Source organism: Sturnus vulgaris, chromosome 5, assembly GCF_052056855.1.
Source record: "Sturnus vulgaris isolate bStuVul1 chromosome 5, bStuVul1.hap1, whole genome shotgun sequence".
Taxonomy (NCBI): Eukaryota; Metazoa; Chordata; class Aves; order Passeriformes; family Sturnidae; genus Sturnus; species Sturnus vulgaris.
The window spans coordinates 28,882,236-28,904,701 of NC_142247.1; the positions used below are offsets into that span (position 1 = coordinate 28,882,236).

The 22,466-nt window shown below is 49.0% G+C and overlaps 2 protein-coding genes across 3 annotated transcripts; both read left to right on the plus strand.

The window, feature by feature from the left end:
• The first annotated feature begins 131 nt into the window (after positions 1-131).
• PHF5A (PHD finger protein 5A) lies at positions 132-6,730 on the plus strand. 2 transcript variants are annotated; one of them, XM_014882640.2, is made up of 4 exons: positions 132-271; positions 1,405-1,428; positions 2,863-3,029; positions 6,030-6,730. In XM_014882640.2, the coding sequence occupies exons 1-4, from the start codon at positions 220-222 to the stop codon at positions 6,117-6,119; spliced, it is 333 nt and encodes a 110-aa protein (XP_014738126.1). In that variant the 5' UTR covers positions 132-219; the 3' UTR covers positions 6,120-6,730. The 2 variants fall into 2 exon arrangements, with proteins under 2 accessions (XP_014738126.1, XP_088021381.1); XM_088165255.1 differs by lacking the exons at positions 132-271; positions 1,405-1,428 and adding an exon at positions 2,333-2,493.
• Positions 6,731-11,872: 5,142 nt separating this feature from the next.
• On the plus strand, positions 11,873-20,700 carry TOB2 (transducer of ERBB2, 2). The gene is made up of 2 exons (XM_014882671.2): positions 11,873-12,122; positions 16,252-20,700. The coding sequence occupies exon 2, from the start codon at positions 16,338-16,340 to the stop codon at positions 17,358-17,360; it is 1,023 nt and encodes a 340-aa protein (XP_014738157.1). The 5' UTR covers positions 11,873-12,122; positions 16,252-16,337; the 3' UTR covers positions 17,361-20,700.
• The last annotated feature ends 1,766 nt before the right edge of the window (positions 20,701-22,466 follow it).

A 22,466-nucleotide genomic window follows, 5' to 3' on the forward strand; every position in this document is an offset into this window, starting at 1 on the left:
GGGTCGTCGGCTGCCACACGGGGCTGTTCTGGGCGGAGGAAGGTTAGAGATGGAGTGGATTTAGGAGCGAGAGTTTATCTCGGCATCCTTCGGCGTTTTCCTGCTCGGGGGAGGCGCTTTGGCAGGCGCTGCTCTCACCCCGGCCAGGACCCGGGGGCGGTGCGGCGGTGAGCGCTCCGCAGGGCCAGAGCAGCAGCGCCGGGCGGGTATCGCCTCGCCATGGCCAAGCACCACCCGGACCTTATCTTTTGCCGCAAGCAGGCGGGTGTCGGTGAGTCCCGGGGGCTGGCGGGACGAGGATTGGGGGGGTTCCTTCGCCCCTTTTCCCGCCGAGGGGCGAGCGGGAGGCGCGCGCGTGTGGGCCCGTTACCGGGCGTTGGGCGCGCGCGGCCGTTAGGCCCGGCCAAGCGGGGCAGGAGGAGGAGGGGCGGCGCGCGCCACCTTCTCTTCCCTCCCTCTCTCCCTCCGTCTTTTTCTTTCCTTTTATTTTCATTTTGTTTCGATGTCCCGCGGCGCGTTGCGGATCCAGCAGCGTTTGGGAGCATCTTTTTGGCTAGGAGACAAAAGTTATCTTCTGGGTTATCACTGTAATACGGATAACGGGATTTATCCTTGTCCTGTCTCAGTCAGCCTTTGGGCAAGGTTCAAAGAACTCTTTTACAAGATTAGAAGTTGAGGTATCCATTCCAGGTTTTTGTCACTCCTTGGAATAGCAAATTTAATGAGCAGTTTTCTGCAAGATCCATAAACGCAAAATATTCAGCTGCACGGTCCATAGGAAATCTCTTTTTAGAATAGTGCTTCTATTTGTCTATGTTGAAAAGTCATATTCTGACAAATCCCTTGTCTCTCAGACTTCAGCCAAATCACTATTTAGTCTTCGTGAATGTGGACATCTAGTCTTTGAAACTTGATATTTATGGCATTTATCCAAGTTCCTAACATCATTGTTGTGAGTGTCCCAGACAAGTGACAAGACTTCTAAGATACATTTAACTACATTCATGTTCTAAAGCAAAGAAGGTGTTTGTGCTGCTTTAAACGAGCACTTGATTTTTTTTCCCCACTAAAACCATTGTAAAAGCTGTGCCAAGACTCATGTACAGCATTTCCTTCAGTCAGACACACTGGCTGTGTTTGAAATTGAATGATGAATGTAGGTTTTCTTACTGCCCAGGGGTGTCATTGTGTATTCATAGTGCATCTTTGGTCTTGGTAAATGTTTCCAAGAGGGTATATATTGTTTATCATGAATGTTTGTATTTATGCTCAAACTGTTTCTGTGGTTTAACCTTTAATTTTTTAAAAGACTGCTCATTGCAGAAGATAATTATTTGACATTCAAGCTTGTAGTTACTTAGATTTTTCTCCCGCCTCAAATAATTTTTTCTTTTTTTTTTCCAGCAATCGGAAGACTCTGTGAAAAATGTAAGTATAGAATCCACATTTAATTGCTTGAGAACATAGTGTTGTGGTTACAGCATGCAGTTTGGATTCGAAGGTTGGAATCTGTTTTTGCTTTAACACAAGCTTGATGTCACTCTTTGAGAAGGGAACAATTACCTTAATGTTGCAAGTGTAGCTCCAGGAATACCTAAAAAGTTGCAAGCTCAAACAGACTCTCACACAAAGGCAGTTTTAGAATACCCGCTGCCAGCTAAAGTGACTGCTTCATTGGATCCTTGTAATCTGTAATACCAAAATATCATCCTGATCATTTCAAGGCAGGGGGAAATATGCATTTTTGGATTCTGGCTTCATACTGCAAGAAAGGTTCTCATTGGCATCTAGGAGAAGAAGAAATGGAGGGCAAACATCTAAAGTTAGAGCAGGAAAAAGCCCCACAGAAATAAATGCTTAGCTGTGAAAGGGAAGAAAGAGTATGATCGGTTGTTAGATCCTTGTTATCTGTTGTTAGGTCATGCAGGGGAACAGAGCAAACGAGATGAGTAGTTTGTGACTCAAAAATAGCGTGAGAATAAGTAAAGTGGTAGGAGGACAGTCTGAAGCAAGATCATTTTCAAGAGCACCTGACAGTGAAATAGATTCCCATTGGTAGTAGCTGAGATTTAAGAGCAGGTTAGGCAAGCTGTTTGGAGGAGTCAGGATTAAACACCTTGGGAACTGGTAGTAGGACATGAAGCCTTTCATCCGTAGGTCAGTGTTTTGGTTAAGGTGCAGCTCTGAAGAAACTGTCACTGGCATCTGATGACTCCTTGCCTGTATGATATGAGTACTTGAATTTCACTCAGTTCCTTGTGAGAGTGCAAGAGCAGCTTTTGTGGAATGGCTGCTTATACCAGTTTGCCCTTTTTTTGGCCTTCTCACAGATGAAGGATTAAAAAGACCATGAGTACAATCTCTTATCTCTTTGATAATTCTCTTTGATTAAAGAGACCATGAGTACAATCTCTTATCTCTTTGAGGGTAGTAACTGCAGACTTTTGTTGATGTGGCACTGTGTGAGAAGCTTATACTGCTGCTTCTGTGTAGGTAAGGACTCTAGTCCTGTCAGCCTGTCAGTCTGGCTTTTTTTCTTTTGCAAGTGGATAAGTCCAGAAAACTTGTAGAATAAAAGTAGTGGTCCAATCTAAGCAAAGAAGTAATTTTGTGTTTCTTCTCTGACTGTGAATGTCTGACAAAGTTTTAAAAAAACCCTCAAATATTGCAGGCCACGGCCCTTGTTCCTCTCAAGTCTGTGTGCAGTACAAAGCTGTGCCCTGTGCCTGTAAGGCACATTTCTGCAGTTCAGCTGCATTGTCTTTGATTGTACAGGAAATTTATTTGACCAGGAAGCTTTTCCTCTGATGTAGGGGTGGCAAAAAGGACATTCTGTAAGCAAGGGCTGTACTGTGCTTGCAGGTGATGGCAAGTGTGTGATCTGCGACTCCTACGTGCGGCCCTGCACCCTGGTGCGCATCTGTGACGAGTGTAACTACGGCTCCTACCAGGGCCGGTGCGTCATCTGCGGAGGGCCGGGAGTGTCCGACGCCTACTACTGCAAGGAGTGCACCATCCAAGAAAAGGATGTAAGTTGCCATCCCAGCTACATAGTAGCCATGCTTACCTTTAAAGAGCTTGGAGCTGCCGAAATTAGTGCTGGGACATTGGCACTCATTTGCGATACCTCAGACCTTTCTTCCCCTGTTGATAGGTCTCTCTGTTTGCAAAACATTTTGAGGTATTGTAATTCTCTTCATTCTAAGGATCTCTGACTGTTTTGCGCACTCACAGTTCATTTTCTCCACACACTGCTTGTTACTGCTTCAGGTTATTGTCTTACTACAGCTCCAGCCTAAGTTTCGCTAGGGTCAGAAATATTGCAGACAATGCAAGGCAGTGGCAGGAGCAGCTCCTCACCAGAAGTCCATTATGAGCTACCGATTAAGAGCATATATGGTACTATAAGGCCTGTGGAATCAAAACTTTTGTTTTCCTTTGAATAATAAGGTAAAGTTGGTCCTTAATGTCCAGTGGTTCCACTGGTAATTGTGTTTCACAAGTTTGATGCTTCTTGTATATTTTCAATGGCGTACAATTTATATTTTCTTCTTCTTTTCTGGAATGGTCTGTATTGTACATATCTCTCTGCTAATGCTTTTTGGTGTAATGATCCCTTTTGTCTATAGCCAGAGCTATCATCTTTTTATAATATTGTGCTGAAAGCCACTGCACATGTGAAATGAGGCTGCTGTTCACCCCTTGTAAGGCTTTTGTTAATAATCCAACACAATGAGTGCAGGACTTGAACTGGAACAAATCATTAGAAAGACCTTACAGAAGAAGAAGAAGAACAGGATGCTTATAGTTCTGCTATCCCAGAATATAGGCCTGGTAGCTGTGAGAGTGTTAGGTAAAAGTTGTTTGGTGCTTTGCAAATGTCATTTCGTACACACCCTAATGACTGTGAAGAACGTGCTGGGAAAGTGGTTCAGAGTGATTTACAGGAGTGTCCTCAGCTAAGTGAGTTGCTGCTTTAATTCTCTCCAGTGCCTGTTTTCTCTAGAGGCCTGTAGCCAAATCCAGAGCAAGAGCAGGTCCTCATTTGAATTTAGTCATTAGCTCTAACAAGACCATAATCTTTCTCTGTATCTAAATATGGATATAAGAGCTGTGATGGTGGTGCTGCCTCCTACTTTATAAATGCTGTGAGAAACAGTTTTGTTCACTTGCCTTTGGAATGAAGATGCCTGGCTTTATAAGTCATGAGTAAAATAAGCTTGGTTTTATTTTTATCAATTCACATGGATTCCCAACAGGTGTTTTTCAAAACCTAAGATCACCTGTATGATTATGTTTGGTTCAGATGTGAAATAACCAGCTGCTCTGTCAGGGAAGACTGTAGAAAACATAGAGCTAAAGGAGAATAACAGGTCTGGGGTATTTTGACATCTGGATGAATGCTGCTGTGAGTAAAGAAAGTTGCTCCATAGCAGAAAACTCAGATGTTACATATTGCAGATGTGAAGTTGCAGGTCTGAAAGAGCAGATTTGACATGATTTGTTATAGGATTGAAAAGTGCTGGCACAGGTGTAGGGAACCCAGAAGGAGAAAAATTAAGTGTGCTGCTGCTGGTCGCAGTTATGGTATCTGGTGCTGATGTGAATAAGAAAAACAAATGGGCAGAGCTCTGTACCTGAAGCTTTAACAGTCCACGGTTTCAGCCACAGCACTTTCATCATCCTCAGAGAAAGTCTGGAAAAGATACTGAAGCAAGAAAGCAAATAAGATGGATGGCAGAGGTGGAATGCTATTGGGCACAAAGCTAAGGACCTGGTTACTCTTGGTTCATTTATTCGGGTGGGGGAAGGAATGAAATATTGTTTCAGCCCACTTCCATCTGTGGGTAAGGGCCAGAATCCCACCTTGTCACCCAGGACATCTGTGGCTTGCAAATAGTAATCTTTTCTTGGAGAAAGGAAGGTGCTCATGAGCTGTGTCCTTAGGAGGAGGTGGAAAAATGAACAGAGCCCTGCAATAAGGCTGTCAAGATTTGAACAGACTCCATGGATTGTGGGAGGCAAGGCTTGAAAGAGTCCTACTATTGAGATTCAAAATGAAATAAGGAAACAGTAGCTAGAAACGGGTTGTGGCAGGTGTATGGGGGAGGGATGATTTCTGTTCCCCACCTCTCCTGTTATTCCTATCATGCAGGTCCTCCCCACCAGATTCCATCTTTGGCATGGGAGCCGGGCAGCTTGGGTGCAGATTCTACAGCATCTGACATCTGCCCAGGGACTTTCTAAATCTAATGCACTCAGGCTTCCACTTCAGCCAAGGACACGTGTTCCTCTGCCTGCTGGGCCCCTCGCAGCTGCTGTGGCCAGCCATAATGTTTTGCCCTAAACAATTATGCAGATGCTGGGCTCAGGTGGCCCATGGGCAAATGTTCCCAGGAATACCAAGAGGCACATTTCTGATTTGGTTTTTCAACCACACTTCTCAGGAGGGTCTACCCTACTCCCCTTGCTTTTCTTGTGGCTTTTTTCTCACCATCTACTGGAATTCAGGTACAAGAACTTATCTGTAGCTACTGTGAGTAGCTGACCCTACAGCCTTTGTAGTAACAGATCCAAGATGCAAGAAATCTGAGTATTCAGTTCTGTCACAGCTGAAGGGTTCCTAAACACAAGAATGGTTTGGTGACATCTAGAGCAGCAAGATTCTTCTTGGCTAAGGGAGGGAAAGGTTATTCTTCTGGGCCCTAGAAGTCCTGCATATCCTAATTTAGAAAGAATTCAGTCTTGAGGCACAGCGCATCTTTTTCATTAAATGGCTGATGTTATATGAGCTGTTTTTCATTTCAGCCCTGAGGGAGAGCATGTCCTACAGTAATGCTGAAAAGACTTCCATCCTCTTCTCTGTTCCATTGTCTTACTGGTGACCAGCACTGGAGAGCAATTTGTCTGTATAGGTGTTTGAAATATGTTGAGGACGGGGCGAGGAGTGTGGGAACTGAGAACCTACTACAACTGTGATGTTGTTCTGTGTTTGCCCATTTCCTAACTTGCATTTTCTTTTCTTACAGAGAGATGGTTGCCCTAAGATCGTCAACCTGGGCAGTTCCAAGACAGATCTTTTCTATGAAAGGAAAAAGTATGGCTTCAAGAAGAGGTGATCCTGTTTGTACATGGCTACCTCCTGTTGGGTTGGCAAGAGGGTCTTGGAACGTCTTTGGACTTTACTCTTATTGAAAACTGTTGGATTTTTTTTATTTTCCTAAAGCAGTACAGATTCAGTAATATACTTGGGGTTGGAGAAATAACAGACTGAGTGGGGACTGAAACCTGATCAGAACCAATGATAAGAGAGGGCAAATGAAGATTACTGTCTCTTGCCTTTGCAGGAGCTCTGTTAGTAGTTGCCCCAGCTCTCTATACAACGCAGAGTGCGCAAGCATTTACACGTAGAGGAGCTATGTAAAAATGGAAAGTGCTGTTTTTAATGTGGAGAAACACCTTGAGCTTATTCTTACTGGCCCTTCTCTCAGTTGTTTGAAATTGCCCCATCCATCAGTGCTGAAGAACAGAGCACCAATCTGCTCCCCTCCTCCCTTCCTCCGGTATATTTCAATGCTGCCCTGTTTTGTAAGGAACCTGTTCATGGCTGGTACCTTCCTAGGGAGAGCACAGCTGTTCTATGTTTTCTTTGATAGATAACTCCAAGGCCGTTTCTTGTAACCATTTCTGTAGGATACACACCAATAAAGTTTTTTCTTTTGGGTTTTTATTTTTTGTACAACTAGGATTTCTCTTTGGTTCATTCTGTGCCTAGCCTCTCTGGAGCTTTCTGGGGACACGGAGGATTAGCCCAGCTAGCACTTCACAATGGGTTATCTGGTTTCTGACAGTGTCTGCTTATAACCACGTGACCTTGCCACAAGGAGCTTCAGGGAACGGCTGTTGCTTTTGTCTGCCTGTGATCCCAGCCACTGATCATTTTGTCCCGTAGCATGAGGATCGCTGAGCTTGTAACCCTTATCCCGGCTAATACGGCTGTGGATGTTGTTTCACCATGCAAGCATCCAATCCCTTTCTAAAACCTACTAAGCTATTTGACTCGCTATCCTGTTCTTGTGAATAAGTTAAAGCCTTCCCTGCTGTAACGGGAAACCAACTATTGTGTTCTGGGCTATTGGCCGTGTGCGCGCTGGAAACCAGAGGCTGCTTGTTTGTCAAATACCAGTACAGGCTAAAAGCAGTCTGTTGGCTCAGCAAAGATCTGGGAACAGGCACCTTTGTGCAGAGGGGAACTGAGTTCCCCACGGGTGTGTACACTCCTCAGATGGTTAAATTAGGGTCCTGGCTCAGTGTGCCCTGCAGTCCTTCAAGCACTTGTAGTCTGAGCAGAGCGTGTGCTGCACTAACACGGTTAGTGTTTTGCAGTCTTGGGGTGCTGAGCCCCAAGATCTTTTTTTGGTTTGTGCCCCTTCCAGAATTTCAGCTATTTCCTTGAGGCTAGTACCAATTCCTCTAACTACTCTTTGGCTTAAATACCTCTTCTACCTGCTCTGGCCATTTGGATAAAAGTGAAAAGCACACAAGTTGTGATTATCCTCCCCTCAAAAGTAATTTTTCCCTGCTGCAGCTGGCTGTAGCTGTCACTGGCCCTACAGCTATCTCAGCTGCTCCTCCCTCTCCTGCCACCAGCTATTAATTGTCAGGTGTCTCTTCCAAGCTTTTTGCAGTTCTGAGAGTATCAGTATGTCATCTTCCCTGCACCACGGTTCCCCTACACATCTGTCCCCTTCTGATGGATGCCATTTGCCAAGATTTTTAGAGCAATATAGCTCATTGGTTACAGCAAACCTATTCTCCCAAAACAGTTTTATGGGAATAAGCAACTGCCTCCGCAGTCCGGGAAGTCCATGTAGGATAACAGCCATTTTAAATTCTGTGTATCTTTAAAAGCAGGCCATGGCATGCAGATTTGTTGTACCTGGAACTTTATCACTTCAACCAGAATTTATCACTTGCCCTCAGTCAGGCCGCCCAAATTATCTCACTAGGAATGCAGAAGGTTTGTAAACGTTTTTTTTTTTCTTTCCCAGAAATTTGGAAGATGACAAAGTTTTTCAGTAAAGGTAGAGGGAAATGAAGTAAGGATTTTTTTTTTGTCTCAGAACCAATACACCATGGTGAGCTAATTTTAGACCACCCCTTGTTCCTAGTCATTTAGCAAGATCAGCCAGGCAAGGCTTGCTGTAGAGGTACCAGTGTCCCCATCCCTTCCCCCATCCCCAAAAACAGCTGAGCATACTCACTTTGTTGGCACTCCCAATGCCCTCACGCTGACTGCTGGATATATCAGTCTGTATTCTGAGAGTTAAGCTGCCATTTCTAGTTGTTCTGAGTCACTGGGCAGGTGGAGAGAGGGAGGGACAGGCTTTTTCCCCTTTGCCTTGTTTGCTCAGACAGCTCTGGGGAGCATGCCAAATGCTGCTGGTGCGCAGATCAGTTCAGTGCCACTGCCTTTCTGGTACTTTCAGAGCATGGATGGGACATTGCCCTGAAGCTGCTAATTCAGACAAGGGTAATGGACACATTTGTGTAGCCCAGAAAAACACAACCTTGCTTGCTTGGCAATGATTTCTGTGTACCAGTAGATGATACCTAGGCAAGCCGTTTAGAAAAGTGCATTATTTTTCACCTAAATAGATTTTAAAGTACTTGTCCAGGAGAAGGAGATTGCCTTGCAGTACTGGAGACCAGAGCACGTGCTAAAAGGGCGAGCTTCCCTGCAGGGGGAAAAAATGAGACAAGACACGTCCTGCTGCTGTGTGCAGGCCAAGCTTTGGGAGGACTTCATCGGTTCATGGAGTTGTATGCAGCCGGATTCAGGGGCTCCCTGGCTGCCAGCTGCGAAGTACTTGCGTGGCAACAGCAGGGGAGGGTGGGAGAGACAGGGACAGCTTTGTCAACATTGCAGCTGAACCTCCAGGGTGCTGTCTTCAAATCCGAATACAAGGAGCTAAATGTGTCTTCCTGACATTACTTTTCTAGGTAGTGTCATTTTTTCCTTTTTTTAATTGAAATGTTGCCTAATAAGTTTAAAAAAATCCTTTCTTTTCAAATATTTACATTGAAGGAGAGAACATGGGACCTTTTGGCCTGTTAAGAAATTGGACTCTGTTGCCAATACTAACAAGGCATTGCTGTGTTCTGAAAAGTAGGTGTTACTGTTACACACCCCTTCAGACCAACTGCCAGCCACAACTACAGCTGAGCTCAGCAAATAGCTCTGTAACATACATCCAGTTCCCTCAACCACCTAGACCTTGTCTTGACAAAGCCCTTGAGCCTCAAGCATTGCTTTTCTTTAAAAAGAGACAAAACAAAAAAAAAAAAGGTAGGTGGAGGTCTGGAATCTGCCTGTGAGCTTTTCCTGTGGGAGCTGCATGGACAAAATCTCGCTTCTGAAACCTTATCTGCACAGGAGCTGTTATTTTCTCATTACAGCATCAGCTGGAGATATTTGCCTCTTTCAATAGCAGGAAAGAATTTTTCATTTCCTTGGGGGTGTCATCTGAATTGAATGTACAGAGGATTCAGGGTATGGCGATATTAATTATGCCTAATTATACTGACTCCCCTTCTTTGGTATTAAATAACCCAACCAAACGAGCTCTGTCCCAGTGGCTTGGCAATTGCTCCCCTCCCTATGCACATGTGACACAGGAGCTTTGCTTTGACGTAATAGCCAAATGGCTGAGAATGCAGGAGCAGATACTGTGACAGAATTCCTCTGCCTGCATGTGTACAAGGGCGACGCCATAATTAAAAGAGCTTGGTCAAAGCACAGGTATTTTAAAGAGCCCTAATATGTGACACCCTCTTAGTGACACCCTCTTAGTAACACCTTATTATAACAATAATAGAATTTTAGAAATGTAATTGCCTTTTTATACTTAATGATGCTAAAAATAGCTCAGTCATTTTAATTTCCTGATCTGTGGCTGACAGTATGATTTTGTTTCCAGCAAAGCAAGGGAATAATTGAAAAAAAAAAAAAAGAAAGGTGTTCTTTTGTAACTAAATTCTTTTTAAAGTAGGAGTGACGAAAATAAGGCTGCTCATAATAGCTCTCATAAATCTTACCCTTCTCTTTCCCCTTCCCCTGCAGAAGAAAAACCAACTTCAAAAGTTATTGTTTTTTCTGTAACCAGTGGGAAAATGAGCAAGGCTGGCTTGCTGTGGCTGGGAAGGAACATTAATAGATTTCTTAACACATGGAGTTGCCTGGCCTCAAAAGAAATGCTCTTCTGTGGCAAAGGCAGTACCTGGGGTAAAATGTTCTTGAATGAGGGAGGACAAACCTACCCAGAAGGAAGCCGAGGACTGTTGTGGGAATGGGGCAAGAGATGAACTTTGTATTTTTGCACTTGGGAGAGATGGTTGCCAGGCCAGCTACCCGTGCTGCAAAAGGGATGTGGTAATGCCTGTGTCACCCACTTCTTGTGTCAGCGCTGCAGGTCACGTGGCTGGGAGAGCCTGGAAACGCTGTTCTTGGTGTCCCTTCCACTAGTTTGGAGAGTTACTTTGGTCAAAAAGCTGCTTTTATGCGTGGACAGTAAGCAGCTTTTCCAAGTGGTGTGGGTGGGTGGTGGTGTGATCTTGGACTGTAACATACACGGCCTGGGGATGCCTGTAGGCATTTTCTTCATTTTCCTGGAACTAGTAATGGGTCTGCTTTGAAATAAAGGATGCGGATCTGTTTGTGTGCTTGCTGAGAGTGCCTTCAGCTTGCCGGTGGGCGGTACAGCTCAGCCTTTGGCGATGGAGGTGCCGCCATCGGCCAGTGGTCCCAGGGATGGCCGTCACCGTGGTTGTCTTTCCCCAGGACCGTCTGTAACCCTAAGCCGTGTCCAAACCCGCGAATGCCCCGCAGTGCGGGGCGAGCGCCCGAAACGGGACAGGCCGCGGCCGCCCCGGTGACTACATCTCCCGGCAGCCTCCGCGCCGCGCCTGGCAGCACCCACCGCACACACCCCCTTCGGTTTACTGGCTGGGGCAGAGCTCCAATCCGAAGGCGCCGCCGGGCCTGGCCAGCCAATGGGAAGGCTGTTGCTAACACGCTGCAGTTATTTTTAGCACGGCCGGCGCTAGCGCACCTTGCGGGTCTCTCGTCCCCGCCGCGGCGGGGCCGGCTCTGCTCTGTTGGAGGCGGAGGGACACAGGCGTGCGGTGACAAATAGTCCGATAGGCGGGGAGCCCGTGCCGGGGGCGGGGTCTCTGTCCCTGTCTCGGGGCCGCGGATGTGGCCGTGCTGCTCCTGTCCTCCCCACGGTGACACCCCTCGCCTGGTTTGGCCTTGCCCCGTTGTTCCCCGGGAGATGTGCTTGCAGACCCCCGGGCTTCCCGGCCGCTTCGGGGACCAAGGATTCCGAGGGGTTTGCAACGATGGAGGGAGCTGGAATTGCTCGTGGGCATGTCTCCCCGAGCTCCTACACTGTAGCGGGACGGAGGGCTCCACCACGGGGGTCTTCGCAGGCGTGCTTGGGCTGTGCGAGGAATGACCCCTTCGGCAGTCCCGGGACTGGCCTTGTCACTGAGCTGGGGCTTGGCCGTACCCACGGTGCGCGGGGGCCACACCGGCCGGTCCCGTCCCTCCGCGCTCCGTTCGATTCCCAAGCCCCCCGTCGCCTCAAGCTAAGCCGCTTGGGGGAATCCTCAGGTCAATCCTTGCTAAGACCGCGGTCCCCTCCCTCCTTCCCTTGAGCTCGGATCCGAGATACTCCCGGAGCCCGGGGGGCAGTAGAGGGGGCTTCGCCGGCCTGCCCCCCCCCCCCGTCCATTCCGGGGCGCTGCGGCCGGCGACGGGAGGGGGAAGTAGTCCCGGCCCGCCCCCCGCGGCCGCATCACGCGGGGCGGGAGCAGATCCGTGCGCCGAGAGGTTGCTAAGGGTGAAAGTTTGCCGTGAGTTGGCTCACTCGGGGCCAGGGCGCGGGCGGCTCTGGGGGTACAGAAGCGGCATCCACACCACAGCACCGGGCCCGCCCCGCGCCGTCGGGGACAAGGGAGGGAGGGGACAGAAGATCCGGGGCACAGCAAAAACCCGCCGGCAGCGCCCTCAGCCCCCGCGACAGCCGCCAGCAGCCGCCGGCCCTGGAGCCGAGGACGAAGTAAGTGGGGCCGGGGATGCTTCCCTTCCCCACACCCCTTCTTAGGCCGGGACCCCTCTAGCGCGCGTCCTCTTTGTGGGCTCGGTCTGAGGGAGCTTATCGTCCCTCTCCCCACCAGGGGCAGCGATCTGCCCGTCCGTGGAGTCACTGTGCGGCTATGGTCCCTGGGGGGATTAATGGGGCTTCAGGAGAGAAGAATGGGGGTGAAAGTCACTGGGTCGGGAACGCTTTGCAGTGCTCTAATTCACCATTTTCACATGTCCCTACAGCCCAGTTTGAGGGGCGGGGGGGGAAGGGGGGGGGGGCGGGAGCGGGATGCGGCTCAGCCCCAGTCCTAGCAGCCCCAAAAAAGGCAGGCTGGGCCCGAGGGCGGCGATGGGCAGCCTGGGTTCCCGGCAAAGGGGGATGTCGGCGGGGTGTTCGCTTTCGTGCACGACGAGCTCCGAGGGGGGGAAGCCTGGCGACAACAAAGGCGCTGTCGGGGCTGGGCTGGGCTGCCCCCCCGCCCCCCCCCCCCCCCCATTTCCCTCGGTCACCCCGATCTGCCGTGCCCCGCTGGGTGTGCGGGGCCAGGAGCTCGCCCTTGTTGACATATCCCCATCCATCCGGCCGCTCTGTTGGAAACCTTGTTTGCGACCTCGCGTGCCTCACTGGGGCGAAGGGGACAAGCAGCGGGGGGCGGGGGAGAGGGACAGAAGGATATTGGGCTTCTGGCCTCCCGGGCTCCGTCCCGCAGCCGCGGGGTGGAAGCAGCTGCGGGGTGGGGACGCGGCTGCTCGTCCCTGCCGAGAGGGAGGGAGGGGAAGGGAAGGGGAGAAGGGGGCGGCTGCCCGGCGGTCCCGGGCCGCGGGGCGTGTTCCCGGCCGTGGGCAGCGCCGGGAAGGGCGGGCGGGCCCCAGCGCGCATGTGCACTGGAAAATTTTGTGCCCTGCCCCGCCGGGGGACGCGCCGGGCCGGGCGCGGGGCGCGCCGGGAGCCGCAGTCCAGGGAGAAGTAGGTCGCGGGGCGGGGAGGGGGGGCGAGGACTACAGCTCCCGGCGTGCCGGGGCCGGCCGGGCACCGGGGATGGCCGCGCTGCTGGGGATGGAGGGGAGGACGGGGCTCGTCCCCGCGGGCCGTTCGTCTAGCGCGGGGGAGCCTCTTCTCTGCCCTTGGTGGTGTGCTGAGAAGGGCTCTCGTTCCAGACGGGTGTGTCCGGCTGTGGGACCGCCGTGGAAGCCGTCTGTTTAAGTCCCGAGGAGGCGGCCAGCCCAGTCCAGGCCTCCTTCGGGAGCTCGAAGGGGGATGCCCACAAGGTCACCCACCACCCATCTGTCCGTGTAGCCTGCGGGAGAGGGAATCGTTCACGTGTTCGCTCTTCTCTGTTGTTAGTGATGGTCTGGCCTCTCCCCTTCAGCCTACCGATAAACGGGGAGTCTGAGGGGGCTCCTGCCTTCCCTCTGCAGAGCAGAGAAACAGCTCTTTGTTCCCTGCCAGCACCCCAGTGTTCTGCCCATGTACAGCAGGCCTTTACTTTGAAAATGCTGGCCTTTTTGGAAGACTGCTCAGAACACCTCTTACAATTGATATTCAGTAGTTTCTTCTCTCAGATCCATGCTGCTTCAGCTGGATTTTGGTGGGTTTGGGGGTTTTTAATGTTTTTTTTTTTTTAATTATCTTATCACATTTCAGTGCAGTAGAAAGAAATTGAGGGAATCCTACTGGAGTGCATCTTGCCATGTCAACAACCTGAGGAGCCAGTGAATCTTTTTTGTGCCTTCGGCAGGTGTCGGTTGTATGCCACTACCTTGGCAGCTGTTGGTGTTATTAGGCTAATTAACTTACCTTTTTCATAAGCAAGGTACAGACTATTCTCTTTTTAGGAAAAAAGGAGATAATGTGTAATTGTCCCTTTTCACTGCTTTCTGCAAAAAGTTGATGAAGAACTGGGGTCCTCAATGTATATTGAGACATTTGTATAGCAAAGAGGATGTTAACAAATTTTGAGCACTCTTCCTTTCCCAGTCTTTAGTATCTGATTTCTTAATCGATTTTGGATCCAGAATAGAATTTATCACAAGATAAAAAACTTACAGACTCGCTGTTCTCTTCCTGCTTAACTTGCTGGGATCCCAAGGTGTCCTCTCTTTTAAATATCTCAAAGCTAAATTCCATTTAATTCTCCCTTGAGGTAGTATAGTCTATACAAGCTCTTGTTAGGGTTTAGGTGTGCTCTTTTGGAGTTTGCTTCATACTTAATTTCTGTGGAAAAGGCTCTGTCTCTGTGCCAGGACTTTTGCCTTCTGAAAATGGCTTCTTCTTCACTGTTCTTAGAAAAACTGTGGTTGCTTATTTCTTTGGTGTTTTTCTGTTCTTACTTTGACTTGGTCAGGTTGCAGTGACCTATCAAAGTTTGTTACATTACAGTAATTCCTTAAAGCAGGTTTTAAAGGCAAGACTTCTTTTCCTCTCCCTTGTTCCTGTGTGTTTTTATGTTGCTGAGTCAAACCCAAAGGGGATTCCTTCCAGAACTGGCCTCTTTGTTGGCAGATTGGAGGTATGGGGTCTGTTTCTGGTTACCATCTCCTAAAGCTGAGCTTCTCTGAACATGGAGTAGTACAGAAAAAGCATAGAATCTGCATCCCCTTTTGCAGTAAAGCTTCAAAATATTTGAGGGCTTCTTTAAAACTATTTGATCCTTCCTGTCCACTAAACTAGACCAAGCAAACAAGTCTGGTCAGTTTTTCAATTCCTTCTGACTTAGGCCAGCATGGATACCTGGTTGTGCTGCTGGGATTTTTCAGGGGAATGCTGACTACGTATGTTTGTACTCCACCCTCAGATAATTGTCACACATCGTAAACATTGGCTTGAGTGCTGTGCAAGAATATCCCTAAAGCCCATTTTAGGAAGACGATTGAACACAGTGTATCTCTTTGAGCAAGGTGAGGGCAGCTGAAGACAGAGCGGCCTCTGACTAAGCTGCCAATTAAAAACTGGATATTCTTCTTTCCCCTGGAGAGGTGTGGAGGCTACTAGAAGTGTGCTTCCTCTTAAAATATCTGTGGTATTCGTCTTCTTTGGATGAGTGACAGAGTGCATTGCTGACGTACCTGGTTTGGGTTGTTTTTTTTTTTTGTACCCAGACAAACTTTGTTTGCTAATCTGTGTATAATGGGAGAGTTGAGTGTTGTGGTTTTGCATTGTGCTTTTGTGGGTTCTCTCCATTTCAGAGACTTCCTCACAAGGCAGAGAGAAAGAGAGGAGGGAGGATTACTTCAGTCTTTGGCAAGCAATTTCAGTTTTTATTAAGTAGGTACCTGATCTTGGCAGAGAGCTCATTTTTCCTCTGTGCAGGGATAAGTGATGTGGACTGTATAGGACAGGCTGTTGGCATGCGTGTATTTTGAGACCCTATGCACATTTACTGTCTCATTCTCCCCCCCTCAGCAGACTTAAACTGAGATTTTATGCTTGTAGCTAGGCAAAGTCTCGGTTGGGTACACTTAATAAGAAATGTGCCTGCCAGTCAAGGGGATAGTAAACATGGGCTGGCAGCTGGTGCCCCGGCACCCTCCCTCGCTCCTTCTCGTCCCTTCTGCGCTTGTGCCAGCAGGACGTGGCACCCGGCACAACCACCTAGCCTGCCGGAGGAGAGGTTGGCCCTGCTGTCTTGAGTGTGAGCAGGTCTCTGCACAAAGCTGCTGAGCAAGTCACGAGGCTGTTTAGGTGCTGCACTTGTGCTCTGGAGAGGCTGGTGCAGGTGAGCCATGCTGGAAGCAGCCAAGTGCCAGGGCAGGAGAGGCGTGTTAGCTGTGCTGACAGAGCTCTGCCAGAGCAGAGAGTGGCCTGCCAGGTTACAGCAGCAGTGCTTGGCAGTGAGGCGAGTGTGATGTACGTACTTGTGTGCGGGTAGTGGCTACACCCTTATTTCTTTTGAAAGAGGTGCAGGGAGAGTTCTCCTTATCGGCATCCCTCTGTTTTGAGGACCAGTAGATTTGTGGTGACTGTACTAGAGAGCATTACTTGTTAGTATTTGTGCAAACTGCTCATTCTGCTTTGTTCATTAAAAGGCACAGTTGTTTATCTCAACAGGTGGAGAGTTGATGTCTTCTCTAGTCTTCATCCATCCTTTTCTCTCTTTCCCTAGGTCTCTTTGGAGTCAAAACTTGTCTATGTTTCTGTCATTTTGTCACTTTTAATACACTGCTCTGACTTGCTTGCTGGGAAGAGAGTATGCATCTGGAGATCAAAGTTGCTCTTAACTTCATCATCTCATACCTGTACAACAAGCTTCCTCGGAGGCGGGCAGACCTGTTTGGTGAGGAGCTAGAGCGCCTACTGAAGAAGAAGTATGAAGGTCACTGGTACCCAGAGAAACCTCTGAAGGGATCTGGCTATCGCTGTGTTCATATAGGGGAGACAGTGGATCCGGTGGTGGAGTTGGCGGCCAAGCGGAGCGGGCTGGCTGTGGAGGATGTGCGTGCCAATGTGCCAGAAGAGCTGAGTGTCTGGATTGATCCTTTTGAGGTTTCCTACCAGATCGGTGAGAAGGGCTCTGTTAAGGTTCTCTACCTAGATGACAGTGAGGGCTGCAGTGCCACAGAGCTGGACAAAGAAATCAAGAGCAGCTTCAACCCCGACGCCCAGGTATTTGTCCCTATCGGCAGCCAGGACAACTCGCTGTCCAACTCTCCATCCCCCTCCTTTGGCCAGTCACCCAGCCCCACCTTCATCCCTCGCTCTGCGCAGCCCATCACTTTCACCACTGCCACCTTTGCTGCCACCAAGTTCGGCTCGACCAAGATGAAGAAGGGTGGAGGAGCCGGAGGAGGGGGTGGTGGAGCAGGGGCTGTGCAGCAGCCAAGAATGGTCAGGTCTCCCACCACCAACCTGCTGAAGCACAAGGGCCTCTCCCTGTCTATGCACTCTCTGAACTTCGTCGGGAGCGCTGGGAGCCAAGCCCCACAGTCACAGCTCTCCCCCAATGCCAAGGAGTTCGTTTACAGTGGCGCCTCGCCGGGAGCCAGCAGTCTCTTCTTCGATGGTGTTGCCAGTGAGAGCCAGGCCAGCAGCATCCCGCCAGCATCGCAGTTCAATGCCAGCACAGGTGGTACCTTTGATATGGCTCAGGTCTTCAGTGGCAGCACCAATAGCCTCTTTTTGGAGAAGTCTCCCTTCGTGGAAGGACTCAGCTACAACCTGAATGCCATGCAGTATCCTAGCCAGTCGTTCCAGCCCGTCGTCCTAGCCAACTGAATATAAAGGAAGGAGAGTATTTTGGGGCAGGGAGGGAGGGGGGAAACAAGAACAAAACAAACAAGAGGGAGAGAAAAGAAAAATAGAAATATACAAAAAATATTAAAACCTTACAAATATAGGTTCTTGGGAAAAGAGAGAGCTCAGTGTTGTTGCGCTGTGCTGGTAATGCTCCTGAAGCACTGAATTGTTTTTTAACTCAGTACCTGTGCTTTTTTCCTACTCACTTTTTTACTCCTTAAAATAAGTCTTGGGCTTTTTGTTTGTGTTCCCCCTTCCCCCAGCCCAAGACTGGTGCAACTGTAGGTCACAATGCTCCCGATTCCCTGCACCACCCCCTGCCCCATGTTGGACACAGGGCCCTTCCACCTGGGTGTAGGGATGTCATCTTCATACTACCGTGCTGGAGGAGGGGCAAGAAGAGGATGAGTCAGTGTTGGTGGGGACACACACACTCTCTTGTTGCATGCTAGCCAGAATGGGTGGGTGAGCTTGCTTTTTCTGTTAGAGCTCAGCATGCAGACGGAGAACGTCGCCTGTGCCCACGGGCGCAGACCATTATGCTGTTGTGGCTCCAGCCCAAGCTGGCATCAGCTGTTCTGACTGTGTGCTGAAAAGCACCAACTCTTCTCCTTGACCATCTCCCAGCACGTCACAGTCAGGGCAGAGCATTACTGTGAATTGGCTTCTTCCTGCTCCCTTCCTCATCTGCACTTCCAGCTGTGGCTACGGGGAGACAGTGCTTTGAGCTTAGTGGCTCTGGTTATTGGACCTTTCTGTACCTGAGCAAGAGGTCCTTTTTATGCTCTCTCAGGGCTGACCAGTCAGTCTGGATGACAGGCCCTGTGGTGTAGAAACACCATCTGCCTCTCTCTGTAGCTTGGGGGAGGAGGCACTGAACCAGCTGGACCCCAATTGGATTCTGCCCCCACTTCCCAGATGTTCTCCCCAGCAGCAGGGGCCAGCATTCACTTGGGGTGGCCTCAGAGGTCAGAGTTCTCATTATGTGCTGTGAATTTATCTTCTTGTCTCAGAGAGGAAATTCCTTCCTTTTTAGTTAGTGAGGCAGCACAACTTTTCAGGAAGATAAGGTGATGTTGTTGAAGCTGCTGTCTTGAGTGGTAGCATAAGGGATTATGCTTTTAGCCAGGCATGCACCCGAGTAAATCCCTTCTCTTGCCTTTCTGGAGAAGCATGAGGAGGTGGCTGATCCAGTGAGAAAAGGAAGCACCTATCATAAATTCCTCATTCCAGCCAGATCACATCAGCATGGACAGCAGCAAGCTTAGGGCAGAGCTGTGATGGGTTCTCCAAAGGCAAGTGGTCATCTCAGCCTGTGAATGTATAGTGCCTCTTCACAGCGGGGATGGAATCTGGGACTCTGCAGCTTTCTCCAGGATGATGTGCTGCAGTCGGGCAGTAGTGGCTGTTCAGCTTCTGATCCCTTCTGTGTTGACAACTCCAAAACCCGCCTTCACAGAGAGCCAAAGGAGGGCTGCTTCATGTCCAGGAAGGGTGGAGGCTTTCTAGGTGGGAAGGGAGGTCTCCTTGGAGGCCGCTGTGTGAGCATGGAAGTGTGAAAAGAGGAGAGAGATGGAGATGATGAAACTCCAGTCTTTGATGTTCTCAGTTTAAATGAAAAATAAGCTTTTGCTGCTTCCCAAACTTGAGGTTTGGTTTTCTTCTAATGATGCTTCTTGGAGCACAGTCTGAAATCCACTCCTCCTGCACTTGTGGAACCAATGTGCTCTTTCAAGAAATCTCTCTTTCAGGTGAGATGAGCTTGGCCATGTGCTTTTCCTGCTCCCTTCCCTGAGATGGAGGCACTCCAGCCCTTTTGTAGTTGTGTTGCCAGTGAACGTTTACAGAAGGTAATGGGCTGTCCCAGGGAGACTGTCTCTGCCCAGAGCTCTCCAAGGAGAGTTTCCAGTGCACCCTTCCCCTCGATGGGTGATGGGGCGCATGGTCCTGACCTTGTGCCCAGCACGGGGTCCCAAGCAGGCTGCTTGCTATTGAGCTATGACCAATGCAGCAGGTGGGTGAGGAGAGCAGAGCCCAGCCAGTTTCCCCAAAGCTGGTGCCTACAACCTCAACCCTGCAGGTTTCCAGACTAGGACAAGTTGATGAAGAATGGCCCAGCTGTTGCTTTTCCCTTTCTTTCCTTTGAACCCACTGCTTTTAATGGATGCTACCACTGCCATGGAGTCCTTCTCCTCAACAGGGTGCTGCTGGGTGCCACCCCACATGCTGCACGGGACTCAGAGGGGTGCTCAGCCCCTGATGGCAGGGTCTGGTCCAGTTGCCCCCCACTGTCTCCACACCTGGCAAAGCCACCTGCGAGCCACTGCCGTGAGACAGCATGCTCTCCAGCACAGGGAGGGAGGGAAGAAGTGGGGATGTTCCCTGTCCACCTGCTTATGTGTGTGAAGCTTTGATGCTGCTTTGCCCTGCCACACGTATTATACCTGCTTTAAAAATAGTGGTGTGAGTGGAAGGAGGAAAAGAAGAGGGACCAACCTCTTTGCATCTTAAAAGGAAAAAAGTGTGCTTCAGAAATGTTCCTCCAGCATCAGGCAGCAATGGAAACTAATGGCCTTTTCAGGTCTTTTCTAGTCTTGGATGTAGGCGTTCAGCTTCAATTTTATTTTTTAAAAACCTGCACTAATTTACCTGGTTTCTTAGGAAGATAAGAGAGAAGATTTTTTTTTTTAACTTTTATTTTTTATGGGTTTATGTTCTTTTTGTTGATGTCCGTTTGTATTGAATAATTTGCTACATTTGTAAAATGTAAGAGGTATATATAATATATGTATATTTCTAACGTAAAAAAAATGTAATTTTTTTCTTTTCAAGATTTTTTCTTAAAAAGAGGAGAGAAAATATTTTTTCAGGAAAAAACTTTAAAAAAAAAGAAGTGGTGAAGATTCCTTTCTCCCCACTCAGCCTCCCTTTCCTCCCGCCCCTCTCCAAGGAGTGAATTGACAGTTGCCTTGTGGGAGAGGAGTGAAAGAGGACAGAAGTCTGTATGTCTCCGAGTGGAGGGTTTCTGTGTGTGCTCTGCTTGGAGTTTTTTGGAGAAGGGGACTACTGAGAGAGGGAACCAGGGGGTTTCTGTCTTTTTCTTTTTTTTTTCCTTCTTTTTTTTTTTTCTTTAGCGAAGGAGGAATACAATCAGAGTTTTGTATTCAGAATGTTGTGCAATATTTTGGAACGGGATATTGGTGTGTCTAGAGATTTAGTTAAAAACAAACAAAAAAACCCACAAAAAGGTTGATCAAATCTGTACAGTTTCTATTGTTCCAGATTTTTTTAAGTTTGTATTAAAAGCATGATATAATAACCGTTTGTTGTGTGGTGTGTGCTCAGTGCAGAGAACGCCTTGGACATTCCTGGTTTTGGGTAAGGAGGGATACAGCTGCCTTTGGATAAACTGGTGCTCAGTGTCAGCCTTGCAGGCAGAGTCCTGGTTTCACAGCATTAGGAATAGCTTGGTGATGCCCAGGATTGTGCAACATGGCCAGGACAGCTGTCTCAGTGACCTCTCCTGCTGCCAAGAATAGCAGTACATAGGAAAAAGTGGTGATGTGCCTGGCCATCCCTGGTCCTGGCATGATTCAGCTCCCTGGAGCAGGAGGAGGAGAGCTGGCTGCCCTCCCTGGGGGAAAGGGAGGTGCTTTGGGAGCCTTCAGTCAAGCAGCAGCGTTCCTAAAATGCCCAAATTCTGTGGCAGCTCATTAGGACCATCACTTACAAGGCCAGGTTAGGTGCCCTCTGGTGTCACTACATGGGGTGGTTGAAGCTCCCCATGGCAGTGCTTCCTGCAGAGAGGTGCTGATTTTTAGGTTGATTTCTTTCTCATCTGCACAAACCAGTTTGTGTTTATCCTAGAGTGGCTGGGGTACTTGATAAGCAAACGGAGCATCAAGGTATGTGTGCAGGCTCTACCCTCCCTGCTGTGAGTGCTCACCCAAGGAGACTTCCCATAGTGGGGTGGGCTTGAGGTTGGATATGAGAACATGCAGCAATGATAGTGGTCTGATTTTGTTTCTCTTTGTAAACTCTCACTGCTCAGTTTCAGTCAGAATTTCTGTTCAATAGAGCATCTCCTTTTTAGCAAAAGGAGATGAGATGGCTGAGGAAGGTGCTGAAATGCCTGTTGTGCCCCACATGTGCCACTGGCTGCATGACCCAGCTTCCTCAGCCCTATCACACTCCTGCTTGATGGGTGCCTCAAGTTCCCTATGCCACCTCCTTAAAAAGCTGTTGAAGGGAGCTGCTCTGAATGTCCTTGAGAAAACCAAACAAGGAACTGGAGCTGACTCCCACTAGCATCCTTACTCGTGCCTCCTCAGTCCCTTTAGCCTAAATTTCTTCCTGGGAGAGCTCGCTGTGCCCTTGGTTTTGCCAGCCCCAGGAGTTGGGCTGCTGCTCATGCCTACTGTGTGCCGCGTGACTGTCACACTCCACTAGGCAACAAAATATCTTTTCCCCTTTGTGTCTCAAACCCCTTGTAATCATTTATCTAAAGCACGCACAAATGCTTGCCCTTAGACATGTTTCTGGAAACAGAAAATCGAAGGCGACTATGTGCCTTCCTGATCCTTGTCCTTCATTTGCTCAGCTGTGACGTAGGGAGGCATGGAACCTTTCCCTTTTTGGGCACAGGTAGGGCCCGGAGTTGATTTACAGCTGATAGCTGCACAGCTTGGGCAGGTATTAGGGGAGAGGTTTAGTATACTCTCGAGGTATTTTGTCACTGTGCTGTCTCAGGGAGCGTGAAGAGTGTAGGGAGCTGAACCTTATGTAGTGCAGTGTGCAGGGAGAGGGTCTGCCTTCTATCAGCCTTCAAAGGGGAGCTGCTGGAGCCCTGTGTTGTGCCAGTGTGGGGTAGTGCCTGGGTGTGGGATTTTGCTGGATGTTTGGACAGTGACCGAGTCGGTCCCAGAGCAGCTTGCTCTAGCAAGGCATGGCAACAAGATGGGACTTGTCTCCTGAAACCTCCAAAGCGAGGGGCGTGGGGGTGTTGTTTAGACACTCGTCATAGGAGACTCAGTTATTAAGAAGGAAACTTGCAACTTGAGTCACCAAGAAGGCAGGCTCCTGCCT